General features: G+C 39.0%; 1 protein-coding gene across 3 annotated transcripts in view; it reads left to right on the top strand.

Moving 5' to 3' along the window:
- Positions 1-15,043, top strand: part of elp4 (elongator acetyltransferase complex subunit 4) — a 98,826-nt gene extending 83,783 nt beyond the window's left edge. Inside the window, exons 10-11 of one of the 3 annotated variants that reach the window (XM_088334664.1) lie at positions 7,582-7,650; positions 7,772-7,817. In XM_088334664.1, the coding sequence (XP_088190790.1) occupies positions 7,582-7,623 (42 nt within the window). In that variant the 3' untranslated portion in view covers positions 7,624-7,650; positions 7,772-7,817. Of the gene's footprint in view, positions 1-7,581; positions 7,651-7,771; positions 9,140-14,742 lie in introns of those variants that run through there. The other 2 variants (XM_088334662.1, XM_088334663.1) reach the window with 2 other exon arrangements.
- The last annotated feature ends 377 nt before the right edge of the window (positions 15,044-15,420 follow it).

The following is a 15,420-nucleotide window of genomic DNA, read 5'->3' as shown; positions in this document are numbered from 1 at the left end:
GGATATTGCTTCTGAACTGATATTTTGCAAATACAGTATTAATATTTACATATCTGGGAGCACAATTGGTATCTAAAATATAAGTTCTCTGGGGTGACATCCCCTTAAGGTAAAGGCCTTTATTTGAACTCATTCCATCAAACTGAACTTTAAGAAAATAGTAATATTATTTTCTTTTGCGGTCGAATAACTCTTAATCCGTGCACCCCCTAACCTCACCCCCCACCTCCCCTGGAATAAATGTTTAAAAAGCAACGCTGAAGAGATAGCATTATGTATGTTAGCTTTTGGCTGAGGTGTGATGATTATAGCAATCCATCTTTGTAGCACTGGAAAACCTGCCCCCTGCCACGTGTCAGTGATGCTTTAACCTGAGTACATTCATAGTTTGAGGGGTGAAATGCGTGTTGGTGGGCGCAAGAGGTCCCCCAGATAGTGCTGTCATAACCCATGCAGCCGTTCTCTTTGCTATGGGCCTATGTGTAGTGAAGGCAGCACTTAGACATGTTTGTACTCTTCGCCCTCTACCCCTGCTCCCTTTCTCCCTCGGCACCATGTCACCCCAGGGGTTGAGCAGCACTCTCTGGCTGTGCCCAAGTCCATAACACCAAGCAGCCAACCCCCACTTGCAACCCATCACTGATAGGGTCATTGTGCCCTCATCCACCCCCGCTGCCGTCAACCTACAACGCCCATGCTGGCCCGCACAGAAAAACAAAACCGATCTGAAAAGGGACCAAATGGCCTCACGCAGCGCTCTCTGTCAAAGGCCTTGACAGGCCCAAGGAGAGGCCCCCAGAGGACCTCGGCTGAAGACGATGACGACGAAGATACTAAGTCAAGTTGTTCGTGTTACCGCATACTTACACTTTGGCCCCTTGTTTGTCTGTTTGCGTATTCAGAAGCGGCGGGTGGATAACTGATTACCATGCGTGTCATGTTTACTAACATGGCACTTGCTATCAAATGCTGTTTCGCGCCAGTCGTTGGAGCGTGAAGGGTAAACGGATGGCTAGCTACCTACCCCCTAAAAATGGAATGTATTTTCTATTATAAACAAATGAACGTGTAATATTGTCAGTCAGTCAATTTCCTGTTTGGACGTGCTCACTTAAAATCAAATTCAGTCATGTTATTAGTCGCTTCACATTTCGTCAGTGCTCGGGAACATAATTATGTTTAAAAATGCTGGCTCATCTTTCTGTCATAGAGATTAGCCACAAAGCAGAAGACTTTTCTTCTGTCATGTTTTTATCAATATATAGTGAATTTCTCCTGGATCAGGCGAAATAAAACAAGTCTAGGAAGCCATTACTTCATTCATTCCGGCCCCTAGGAGAATTCTTACGATTGACAGGAACTGATTGAGATTCATCAGATTTCCCAGCGAGGAATCAACAGCAAATTGCAAACGGTTGTGATATGAATGAGGATAATGAATAGCTTATGCATTTTTATTGAACAGTCAAAAATCAGAAACACACAGGATCAACAGGTTATTCCTTATGCTAGGCCGGGGATCACGTTACTCTCTTTATTAGACCGAAAGAAGAGGAAGGTCAAGCGCCTTGTCAGCCTTTGTTTGCTGCAGGTGGGCTAGAATTACCTATGTGTTGGATTTATACAGGGGCTCTTGGTGCATTTTTGTCCCTCATGTCAAGGCAGCGGAAGTGTTTTGTGTACCGGCCAGGGTGAATGGGATGGTGCTGTGCTTGTCAAATTGGAAAGGACATCACTTCATTATGTCAGGTTTTGCAGGGTTAAAGTTAACACTTGTTCCTATAGATCCAGCAAATGATTTTCCCACACAATGGGGTGTAATTTTATCGCTGCGAGGGATTACTGCACAGGGGGGTGACTTTAGTCAGCAGATGGGGCAGTAACTATGGGAAAGTTTGCAGAATGTTTTTCCACAAATGTATACTTTATGTGGAAACTTTTCTTTTTAAAAAATAATTTTAGTGTACTTTGATGAGTCATCATTTCCATCTTTAGGATATGATTTTGCATTTCTCTCATTTTTTTTAGTTCACAAAAAAATGTTTATCTCTTTTTAAGTCTATATATTTTCATAATAATATGATGTATCAAATGGTAGATACATTAACGCCATTAAAAAAGATATCTTTTCTACCATGATTCGAGAAGAATATTTAAAATGAGCAAAACAATTTACCATCTGCTCGATGGAATATTGTTGATTGTTTTAAGTATGAATTAGAATATAAGACGTTAGAATATCTTACAATGTAAAGAATTACACTAAAACTAAGCACAACGGTGCAGTTACAAATTTTAAGTTTATTTTTCTTGTGTTATATTCTCTCAAATTTCATTATGCATGTTTCTTCCCAAAGGCATAAATATCTCAAAAATAAGCTAAATTATCTTTTCGAGATAACAGTATTTATTCCATTACTCATTGTAAAAATTGTTTACAAACTAGATTAGAAATACATTTTTGAATGATGTTTTTTCTAATCTTGATAGAACATCCATCCATTATCTGTACCACTTATCCTCAGTCGGGTCGCGGGGGTGCTATAGCCTATCCCAGCCATCTTAGGGCAGTGGGCAGGGCACACCCTGAACTGGTTGCCAGCCAGTCGCAGGGCACACGGAGACAGACAACTCACTTGCTCATTCACACCTAGGGACAATTAGGACTGGCCAATGAACCTGACATGCATGTTTTTGGAATGTGGGAGGAAAGGGGACTGGCCAGAGGAAACCTACGCAAGCACAGGGAAAACATGCTAACTCTGCACAGGAAGGCTGGGAGCTGGATTCAAATCCATGATAAAAAGAGACAAATGTTCTGGCAACAGGGTACGAATGTTTGGTTTTCATTGTATGATAATCAACTATCATGAGATAATGACTGAAGAGTCTGTAAACTGTGAAACTGCTGACAAAGGTGGTTTCACTAAATCGGCATCCATTGTAAATATCATGTCGCCTCCGTAAATATAATCCTGCCTCTGGTAACCTCATTTCAACAACCAGACCGGTCCTCATGTATTCCTAAAGACATAGTAGTTTTAAACCGTAGTGACATGTGCACCTTGAAAGTCTGGACAAAACACTCTAGAATAAATGACTCTTTAAAAAATAGAATCTAATACCGGGTCATTAGCAAGCTGTTACCATGAGTGGAATGCCTTTGAAGCCGCTGTTTGGTGCAGCCAGTTCTTTGCTAAGCTCCTGCTGAAAGAAGTCTTCTTACGTCTCGGAACGTAATATGCAGACTTGGATAATAATGTGATAATTTTGATAAAAAGAAAAATGATAATCCATTTTATGTGCCGTCACGTGTCCTCTTCTGCGCATGCGGGACACTTGTGACGTTCACACAGGAGAGCAAATTGCATTTGGTTTAAAATGTGAACAATCTCAAAAAAACATAAACACACACACAAAAAAAGAATTACGCATTAAGCTCTTTGGTGTAAACCTAGCCTTTGTCATCCTGAACTGTGATGTAATCGAAGGATCACTAGCACTTGCTTTTTCAGAGCTGTCCTCACATGTTGTGTTAAAGGCATTCGCTATTTTGAAGTGTAGTTTTCCTTTAATGAGACAGAAGACAAGCCAAATGTGTCAACTTTGAGACTACTTTCCTCAAGTCCCTGGCTCAAGGAATATTTTGCAACATATTTGCATAACTGTGGGGAGGAACACTACACATTATGTGCCTAACGCATCCTTCATGTATAAGTTCAGTGTTCTTGCAATAAAATGTTATTTTGCAAGCCAATTACTCTTGCGTTTATGCAAAGCATTTTTAAGATATTGGATGTTACACATATGCAAAAAAAGTACCAAAGTGACAGTTCTGTTTAAAATGCATCCTTTAACAAAAAGCCATTTTTCTCAGAAACTTGTTCAACCATAGTTTACTAAACAATAGTAAAAACTAGAAACCTACTTTTTGAAGGTTTCTTTTGATATGTCCGATGCTATTATTGCTACAGAACTAAAATTTCATTTGGCCTTCAAAAATGAATCATAATGGCAAAAATAGACTGCCCCTGGCTCTTCCCATTTGAGAGAAACGTCTGGCATTGAATGAGCTACGAGCGATTGAAGGTCTGTGAACATCCACGCCATAAAAGTAGCACAGGAATAACAATCACATTGTAACACCATCTTCTTTTAAGGAATAGGTTTTTGGGGTGATAAGTAAGCTGAACGGAATTGCCTATTGTGGAGTGATCTTTGTAACCCTCTTAGGCTAAAGCCAGTCTGTGGGCTGGCCCCGAGGGCTCATTTCAGGTACTTAGCACTCGTTTGGAGCTTTGTGGCCTCTCGCCTCTCGCCAGCATGTTCTCCCAGGCCCTTTGGACGCCAGTCCGAGTTGTGCTTGATACACAAAATTTGACCGCTGGAATGGCAGCATTTTCACAGCAGTTCGTGTTTACTGTATTTTTCTGTTTATAAGTCTCAGTCTTTTTCATAGTTTAGCCGAGGCTGCGACCTATACTCTGGGAAGACTTATGTGTGAAATTATTACCAGGTATATAATTTGTCACGTTATTTTCACATTAAACCACAAGAGGGCGCTCAAAGCCTGTGTCGATAATTTAAACATTTACGCTGTTGTGCCGAAATATGTGTGAAATAATCCTAAAAGTAAGGTATATTGACATCCGTCCTACTCCTTTTGCATTGAGGCCAACAGTCTAGTTGCCGGCTGTCCACACTTATCCACCCCCTGCTTTCTGATTCTTCTTGTCTTTCTACAACCTCGCAAAGGTTGCCAGGCAGCCGAAAAAGACTTCTTTCACGCAATCACCCCATGACGCCTGTGAGGGTTTTCCGGATGTGCTTGTTTACACCATGGAGTGATCAGGTCAATGGGAAGCAGACTTTGAGCTTATCTTCTGATTGGTGTCTTAAATCCGACTGGTAATTTGCTGTCAGTCGTGCCACTTGGTGTATCACATACCCACTGGAAAAAGCTAAAATCTTTCTTCATTAACTGAAAATTTCAACTGCAAAAAATACAATTATTGTCGTATTGTGATATTCAAGATATCACGATTTTCAAAATGTGCTCATCACAGAGACATCACGATCAGTTTGAAATAAGTTATACCGAAAACCCGGTGTAACTTGTAATATTCCAATCGTGAAAGGATTATTCACAAACGTGGTCTCCTTACTTACTCCAAAACACACGATAATGCCAACAGAGCATTGTTTGGCAATCCTTGTTGTAACAAGTTTGTTTCACTTCATAATTCCCCTCAAAAAATAAACAAGATTATTTCACTTGATTTCCATAATGCCCCTTAGCCTCTGACCTTTCGATTGACACCACTCTCAGCCGACTGCAAGCTTTATTTCCATGGTCCCTGGCCTGCGATAGCTTATAACAGCCTTTATTGAAAAAAATGCCACTCATAACTTTGGCTTCAAAAATCTTTAGCCAATAGTGACCAATTCAAATGTTTTGACACATTGGGTAGCCAAGGATATTCCCAACATCATTTTATCTGAATGCAACCCCGGATCCATTTTCACACGCGATATTCACATGCAAGTGTGCACAATCAGTGAGTGACTTCTAGAAAGAGAAGTCAAACATTTACAACTTCATCACAATGTCTAAATAATTAGTGTAATACGGTGTAATACATGATTGCAAAGGGTTTAAAGCTATACTCCAAATGACCACTTTTGGCAATGCTTTGACAGACCTTTCGAAAAATGTGTAAAATACAATGTTTAGTCTTCAAATTGTGATCAAATCTGACCTGGGACCAAGTAAGGCTTAATGCTATTGTCCAAGCTGTTTTCCAGCTAAGATGCCCATGCTACACTCTTTTTTTCAGGCACATGATTGAAAAAAATTCAGGTGAGAATGAAAACCTTCTATTTCTGTAAGACCATTTTGCATAATTGTAATGCTGATTTAATTTAGTTTCACTACAGATTACACTGCAAAAAAATTAAATCATGCCCTCAATGACAGGAAATGTTGTCCACTTTCAATATATTTTTCTATATTTTAAGTTATGTTATTTCTCTCATGACATAAGAACAAATCATCCATAAAAGAAGAAAAATGCCCCAACTAGCATACTGGAGATATTATAATAATTTGAAAAACAATATTTTTACCATCATTAGGAAATAATGCTTAAAATTAGCTAAACAAAATATACCAACTAAGCTAATTGGACAACTTTGCTGTTTTTCATATGGATTTTCTCATTTTATTAAAAATACAATTGTTATATCTGAAAATAAGAAAATGTATACTTATAATGAGAAATACAGAAAACATCTCTAATTGTAAGTGTTTGTTTTTCTGTTTAGAGATATTTTGTATTAATGAAAATATGAAATAAATATCTTTACAATCAGGATCTTGTCCTGAGAACACTTTTTTTTCCTATTTCATGATGAAAAAAAACGTAAACTATCTTAAAACAACAGAAAATAGGCTTAAAATAAGAAACGTTTCACATTGTTTGCAGTATACACTGTTTAGCGTATTTAGGGGTTCATGTCTGTGTGCCCCTTACCCCCTGCAAAATGAAACGGTTTCCAAAGTTGATGTACTCTACAACTGCAAAAAACGTGTTTTTGAGCAAACATTTCTATTTAAAATAAGCCAAATTGTCTCATCTAGCAGTTCTGATTGCAGGGTTTGTACGGGTGCTTGAAATCCAGGAAAATGCTTTAATTTTTATTGTTGTGTTTTTAAGGTCAGGAAAATGCTTGAATTTTGGGTGAAATGCTTGAAAAATATTGACATTCTTGCCATTTTTCTCGTCAGCCTGACTAGGCAGACAATGCATTAAATGAAGAAGAAAAAAGATATAAAATAATAAAAGTCGGCTTAAAGATGACGCCGACATTGGTAGCTGGGATTGCATCAGTTTGTATGGCGTTGTCATGTGAAGCGTGCATCAGACATGTACATCAGACCAAGTTGCCGTGAGGTTGCCGTTTTAATGAAGGATGGCTCCAAATCAAAATCGGTTTGCGACAAGCTACACCTATAGAGGGCACTATTAAATATGTATTAGTGCAAGGATTTTGTATCAATTATGGACATTCATTAAGGGACATGTAAAAATTAGGGTAGAGTTTCCCAGTGGCAAATTGTATTGGGGAGAATTTCCTGCAACTGTAAATGTAAGCCACATATTACTCATTTTTACCCAACATCTATATGGGGAAAGGTTCGCCTCAAAAACAATAACATATTGTTAGGATACAAATATATACTCGTGATTTATTTAAGAACTAAAAATCAAATATCTTCATAAATACACACACAAATTAAAAATTTCATATGTAGTTGTATTTGTGTCTCTGCAAGATACATGGTTCACACCGGATTTCTTCTTTTAATGGTACTCAAATAATTGGAATAATGGTTTTGAAAGTCCTTAAAAAGTGCTTGAGTTTGGCCATTAAAAAAAAATGTTCCAACCCTGCTATTGTTGTTCTGCTAATTTTGAGTATTTTGTTCTAATTTAGCAAGTTGTTTTTTTTAATGAGCAAAATTCCCGACCATCTTCTACATACAACCAATTTTTATCGGGATTTTTCTTTTTATTGTAGAAACACAACCACATGTCTGGAAATAACAAAAAAGAAATGTAAAATGAGCAGAATGTTCTGCCCAATGGGGTAAGAATTTGTTTCTTGATTTAAAGCCTGATAACAAGCTTTCTCTCCAATGTGTTGAGAGGATTGATTGGTTTTGTGTGCTCATCGATTCTTCTCATGTGTCCCTGAACACGGAGGTTAGGAGAGCCGAGCTGAACTTCAGGATTGCTTTGACCTTCGCTCTGCACATGCTCAGTGTGCCCACACTGCCCTGAGCCAAATGCACACAGCCAAGCCAGGCTTGTAGGTTCGTGACAGCCAGACAACGGCTGTTTTTTTTTAACTCACCCTCTGAGGATGATGTATATGTGATTGATTTTCCTCCATCCCCTGCTCAGTAGCGTGTTTCCGCTGCAGTGCACTAAGCAGGACTGAGTCTAGGCTTGATCAATGCATTGTTTTTCTTTTTCAATTACACTTGACTGAGCTAACGACACGAAAGGTTATGCAGGTGAAGTTTGGCAAAGGTGGAAGCAGAACGTCTGGAGCCCCCCCAAAGTCCAAAATAGGATTTTGCGCGGGTGTCTGCGTGCTTGAAAAAAGCGTCTCTCAGTGTGAGTTCAAAGGTTTGACCTATCCGTCATTCTATCTACACTAATCCCTTGTTTTTCGGCGGGTTGTGTTCCAAAAAAGTCTTGAGATAGTCAAAATCCGCCATGTAGAAACATTTTTTATTTATTAGATATCAGTAACAAAATAACAACTGTAGCTCCACAGGTAAGATAAGATAAAAATTGTAGTTCAATGGTCTTTATTGTGATTAAACAATACTTCAGTAAATTGGAGGGCTACTTCTTTGTAAGAAAGATATGTAAAGAGCGGCTGGCTAGCATCACGCTAGCATGGGGGATCCTCAGTTTGAGCCAGGACTTCGTGATGATTAAAAGACAAGAGTCACGAATGTCGCGGTTTCCCGCAAGTTGTAGCTTCGGGTCATCAGTTTTACAGGTAATGGATTTAGAGTTGGTGAGATACAGGCTCCTCAGACTGCTTGTTTGAGTTATGTAGTCTAGCCACGGTAGGCCGAACCTGCGGCCCTTCTATTTCTTTATCTCGCGATGCCGCCTCAGCCTCTTTCTGGATCCGATAACAATCCACAGAGCATCATTTCTTTGCGCTCTTCTGACCTTTCTGAGTCCGGTTTAATTAATGAATTTTTTTTCATTGTAACGAGCCGCTAAAATACTAAACCCAATGACTTGTGCGCCCGCCCACAGTCGCGCACACTCACACCCACCCAATACACCCAGTCCTCTGCCACATTGATGGTATTTGCTGTGTGTTGTCTGCTGCAAAACATATAGCACAGTGATGAATCCCCATACTACCTGGTTATTTTCACCAAGATTTTAAAAGCTGAAAATATATTCCGGTATATGTTTGAAAAATGGAGTCAGTAAAGGATTTCTAAATCTTGTACAATCCTGTCATATTTAGAGATACATGTTAACATAAATAAATACCTACAAATATGTCATAAGAATAAATGAACACATGAATGGATCACCTTATACCTAAATATATTAAATAAATACATTATTTTCATTTATTTATGCATTTTGTCATTTATTTTGTAATTTCTTTATGTATTTATTTGTTCATGTGTTGTCGTATATTTTGTTATGTCAGTTGTGTTTTGTGTCATAGATTTTCATGCAATAAAATTGTATTTGAATGAGGAAGGTGCACAAGTTGCCTGAGCTTTTCACTTATTGGTTGTGATCATCAAATTGGCTATTAACAACTTTCTTCTTGCTAGCTGTGAGAAGACATTTGAGGTTGATGTGGCACAGTAGTCGATCAACCAATAGCACAACAATAAACAACAAAGTACGCGACAAAATAAATGGCAAAACAAATAACATATTAGATAAATGACACAATAAAAAACAAAAGGCCAAAATATATGAATAAATTGCATGTATGTCACCTATTTATGTTTTATGTGATTTATTTTCGTGTGCATTTATTTGTATGGCATGCATTTAAATATATTTATTCAAACATTTTTGCATGTTGTGTGGTGGGAAGCAGGGTTTACTTTGTGTCGCACCTTCTAATGTTTTAACCATGTATGTAAAGTGCAATACAAATGCACTTTGATTGATTTGATCGGTAAATTATATTGAATAATTTATAGAAAGCTATAAAGGGTTCCTGTTTAGCCCAAAGTCATTTTTTGTTAATTTTTCTAGTCGTCTATACTAGTCCAACAATATCCAAGTGGCCTGTGTATCATTTATTTTTTCTGTCTGTGGCCCCTGGTTGAAAAGGTTTGGACACGTGTGGTCTAGATAGTCTTCCTTCTGTCTCTACACACTCAAATCAGTTAAACGTAAACTGGGCTAGAATACAGTTTCGGATTCCAAAATAACCCATTTGTAAAGTCCCAATTATTTTTCAGAGAAAATGTCAAAAGACATTTTGGATTACAAATGACCTTAATTCGTATATTGGGCTGCAATAAGGTATGTCACTAGACAACACGTGCATGTTTACTGCTGTAATAGCTGTTTTATTAGATTCCTTTTTATAAATATGGCCTCAAGAGTTTTTGAAATAGATGGCGTAATTACTGCTTTAACAGGTTATTGAAAACATATTGCCATTCCTGACTAAATTACAAATGTATGAATTGAAACTCTTTAAAAAACAGAGAATCCTGTAAAACTAAAATGCACTCTTGCAAAATAGGTCATTACATAAAGGGAATAGATAGATGTCTCAAATCAGTTTTTTTGGGGGGTAAACGGTTTTATGAAAATGACAAGAGTTGCTTCATTGTTGCATTTCGTGAGCTCGTATGATGCTTGCCAGAAGCGCGGACTTACATGGTATATGTATAGATACAACTGTGGAATTTCCACGAGGGGCAGACAATAAAATGGAAAAGTCCTGGAGAGGTCAACCATTACGGATGAAACTTGCTAAGCAAGTTAGCTGTTATTAGCGTGTATAATTTGCTTACCTACTACAAGACCAAAGTTCAATGAGGCATCAAAAAAGAAAAAAGTAGCAGTAAGTTGTCTGTCCCTGTGTGCCCTGCGATTGGCTGGCAACCAGTTCAGGGTGTCCCTTGCCCACTGCCCGATGATTGCTCGGATGGGCTCCAGCACCCCCGCGACCCTACTGAGGATAAGCGGTGCAGCTAATGAGATGATATATATATATATATATATATATATATATATATATATATATATATATATATATATATATATATATATACAAGGGTCAGGAATCAATTAAAATAAATTAACTAATCTTAATTTTGAAATAAATTAATTGCAATCAATTTTTTACATCTAGATTTTACAAATGGCAGTTAATATAAAAAAATATGCATAGAAAAATAAGATCACATTTATTATTCCAAAACGTGTATACCAAGTACAGTAAACCTGCATACAGATTGTAATGCCAAAGACAGCTTTCAGAAAAAAAATATTTAAGTACTTTATGTAAACACTGAACTGTAATTTGCTCCAAAGCTGCTGTGCTTATTTCAACAAAAATGCATACCAAGTCAAGTAAAAGTGTATAAAGCTTGTGGTGTTAAAGACAAAGCTTCCATGAACAAAATATTCAGATTGACAAGGTAACCTGTATTTTATATCCCTGTGATGCAACTTGAATAACTTTGCGCAATCCCGCGTCTTCGATTATATTCACTGGGCGGCAAATTTATAGCTACACAAGAGCCAAGTGCATCCGTTATTTCTCATTTGAATACTTGATAAGTGTCCCACGTCTTGCACCGAACTTATCTCAAGTTGTTTGTCGAGGCCCGTTTTCTGACTGTTCCGCACCGGAGTGCTTAGCCTTTAGGTGATACCTCAAGGAAGAAGTATTCCGATGGTAATTGAATTCAGCTTTGCAAAGCATACATATCACGTTCCCCTTACCTGTATTCCTATCAGGCAATGTTTTAAAGAAAAGCTTTTTGCCTAAAAATGTGTCTTTTTTCTTTTCCATCAATAGCTCATGCTAAGCAACATTAGCTTTAGGAAACGGAATGGACTCTACGCTTGATTGACCAGCACGGCTTGACACCAGGGTTCACAGGGCGGAGTTTTAATGGATATGTCAATACATTTTGCCGCGTTAGTTTAAGCACTATAACGCAAATTGTTAACGCGACATTTTTCCCAGTCCTGATTTTTGTAGTGTGTAAATATTTTACACGGTTGGATTTACTATACTTAAGAATGTAAGAGGACCATGGTTGCGTATTGTTATTGAATTTGATGACTGCAAGACGACTTTGGTGTTCTACTGCGGCTTTATATTTTCCCAGTATCCTGTTTCAGACTGATCTTGATGTTTCTATGATGAATATATTTTTAAGTTCAATTCAGTTCAAAGTGTTTGTCATATGCGCAGTAAAGATCCACGTTTCTCTGCACAATTAAATTCTTACTTTGCTATCCACACAGTTGCCAGCAAAAAAGAAAATAGGAACTAAGAAATGGTTGGTATTTCTTGAATCCCAAGAGTTAAACCTTTTTAATGATATGAATGACGCGCTTGAGTAATTAGTGACATCGTACAGACACGTATTTGCTTCTTTGCGAGCCGTCGGAATTTTAAGTTTGACTGAACTATCCAACTGTTTTGTTGACGTTCCCACTTTAGCGCCTTATAGTCCGGTGCGCCTTATGTATGGAAAATATTGGACAAAAAACTATTTTGGGGCCTTATAGTCGTAAAAATACGGTGTGTGTATATATGAATAATATATATATATATATATATATATATATATATATATATATATATATATATATATATATATGTAAGAAAGGAAAATAAAAAAGTGGAAAGTGAAAAAAAGTAGATAAAGAAAAGACAAGGTAGGAAAAAATATGGAGATGGATCTGTTTTCCTTCTCATATTGCTTCATCCCATCACAGAATTTCAACCAACACATCACCGTTTGCAACCTTACAAAAGTCAAGACATCTCAGTTTGTCCGTCCAGAAGGAATCTCCAATCCTTCCCATGTAACCTTATCTTACCATCCAAAATAAAATTACAGGTCCTTTGCAAGATAATCTGCTCGTGCAGCATTTTGTCGCTCCCCTTGTTTCTTCTTACAATGGACTCGGGTTCACGGAAAGGAGACGTCTTAATTTCAACGCCCCCAATGATCAGTCGTCCACTGTAGCCAGAGGGAAATGTCCGCCGCATCAGACCTGAACATCGGCAAACGTTCCAACCAATTTAGTCTCTTCAGATCCCGACAAAACCAACACTCGTCAAAAGAAGGAAGCCCCCTACCCTCGAGCGGTAAAGAGCGTCACATATTACTGAATTATCTCTTAGGAATGACGCCGTTAAAAGCCGTACCAAAACACCTCCTCATTAGGAACAGATAAGTATCTGTGGGAGTAGAGGAGCTCTCCTAAAGCTGCATGTCTGGAGGGGGTGAGGATACAGTGGTCAGAGAAGCCCTGCAGGAATGAGCTGGGAGGAGGGTGAGGTGTAGCCTTTGACCAGGGGGTTTCAAGTGTCCTGGTTGATTCTTTCAGGGGCAAATTAAAGGCTTTGGCGCCTCTTGTACCCAAAGCGCCTTCATTCTGATACCCTCAGAGGTGCTCGAGCAACACCCAGCCTAACATTGTCCTGAGCGCACTCGGCTTTGGGGGGACTCTTGGCCTCCTCGCCCACTCACAAGCCTCTCCAATACTTTGTTTGCTGGAGAGCCATCAGCAGCTTTTCTGGCCAACCCTGAAGGAATCGTGGCCTAGCCCCACTTAAGCTTTCTGGCAGTTAGCGTGTTGGTCTTAGGGAGCTTTGCACGAGTGGCCCTCATTAACCTCTTAGCGTCTTTGTGCTTTGAGTTGGCACAGGGCTGCTCCACAGATAAGCTTTTCTGTGAAATAAGTAACTCAGCTAAAAGTCTCGAGTGGCTTTTTTTTTGCGGTTACTCTCTCTTGCACTTTACAACCACTCTCTAAGGATATGTTTACATTGTGAAAACCATTGCAAGTTTTGTGCACAATCAACAACTTTGCATGCCTATAATTTATAAAATATGCAATAGTCTTTTAAAAAAAATAATACATTTGAATGTATGTAATACATATTATATAGTAGTACTGGTGTATTATACAGGGCGGCACAGCAGATGAGTGGTTAGCACATCGCCGGCACAGGTCTGAGGTCATTGGTTCAAATCCAGTTACCAGCCTCCCTGCCCGGGCACTCTGGTTTCCTCACACATTCCAAAAACATGAATTTTAAGTTAATTTGCCGGTCCATATTGTCCCTGGTTGTGAATGAGCGAATGAGTTGTTTGTCTCTGTGTGCCCTGCGACTGGCTGCTAATCAGTTCAGGGTGTCGACTGCCCACTGCCCGAAGATAGGCGGGATGGGCTCCAGCATCCCCGCGACCCTACTGAGGATAAGCAGTGCAGATAATGGATGGCTGGGGGGTTATTATACAGAGGGTTCCAAAAGTATTGGGCACATTTTGACATTAGATATCTCGGAAACTTTTAAGGATATCAAAACACATCTGGTAAATTCGGAAAGCTTTTAATTTCAACGTTTACATAGAATGTTCAAAGACTTTCAATGTGAGCACCATTGGTCACATGACATGTCAAATGTTTGCCGAATGCATCTCAGCATATAATTGTCAATGGTTGTTACAGCTTCTGTTATTTGTGCCTTCAGCTCATCCATGTCTTTTGGAATAGAAGGCACATAGACCAATCATTTCAAAAATCCCCTCAAAAAGAAATTGCATGGTCTGTGATCTGAAGATCTGGGCAGCCAGGACATGAAATCTTGATCATTTTGCCCTGACTGTCCAATCCTCGCTCACAGATGGACCCACACACACACACACACACACTCACTCACTCAGTCTTTCCGAGCCGTAACAGTCTCAAAGCTCTGTGAAGCACTTAGCAACACGCTAGCAGGTTGACTCCATGCTGGCAGCTCTGCACAGAGTGCTCAAGCATCAAATGCAATTTCAATGGTACATGGCTCTCTGTAAAAAACACCACTGTTGGCCGTGATGTATGTTTTTATCTTTTCTGTTATGATTTAATAATCCTCCCTACCTTTTACTTTCTATCACCCCTCCCCTCATTTTTGCAGCACCTTCATTTGCCTCCTGACTTGTCCGAGACGGTGAGTCGCGTGAGCAAGGGGGAGTCGGCAGGGGCCGCCTCTTCGGCCTGCGGCTCTGGCGGCAAGCACCTGGATTTCTAAAACCGGGCCGGACATTTGGTAAGCGACTCCTCGAAGGCAGCAGCAACGTCTGCCGCCAAGCTCTTCGGGATCCGCCAGTTGTCCCTTCAGCCGACCGCTTGATTTCATCCGTATGGACAAGTTTCCTTTCATATTTGTTTGTTTTGTTAACAATAAACACGACATCAGCCACATGTCAACCTTGAAATGCTGCATTGTTTGAATCCTTCACATTCGGTTTTGTAGTAGTTGGTCTTGATTTTGATTAAATAAGGGGTGAAAAGGAGTTCAAACTAGGCCTGGCCGATATGACAAAATTTGTCATAACGATAAACCATTTCTTAAATTGTCGATATTAATAATAATTTCGATAATGATCACGTTTTGTTTTTTTTTGCTTTCACATTTTAAGTCTTTTGCCCTTGTGTGAAAGTTGACAAAATCCGATGCTGCTTTAACCAATCTTCAATGTCAAATCAAAGACGCATGGTGACAAACTATTACACAGCATTTCATAAATATGAGGAACATTAAACAAGGGAATACCTTCTCAGAGGGGGAGCAAGATGCAGGGATACACAGCTA

Source organism: Urocampus carinirostris, chromosome 4 (assembly GCF_059441175.1).
Source record: "Urocampus carinirostris isolate Australia breed hairy pipefish chromosome 4, RoL_Ucar_1.0, whole genome shotgun sequence".
NCBI lineage: Eukaryota > Metazoa > Chordata > Actinopteri > Syngnathiformes > Syngnathidae > Urocampus > Urocampus carinirostris.
Note: the sequence above shows the minus strand (reverse complement) of the source record. Positions and strands in the feature narration are given on the sequence as shown.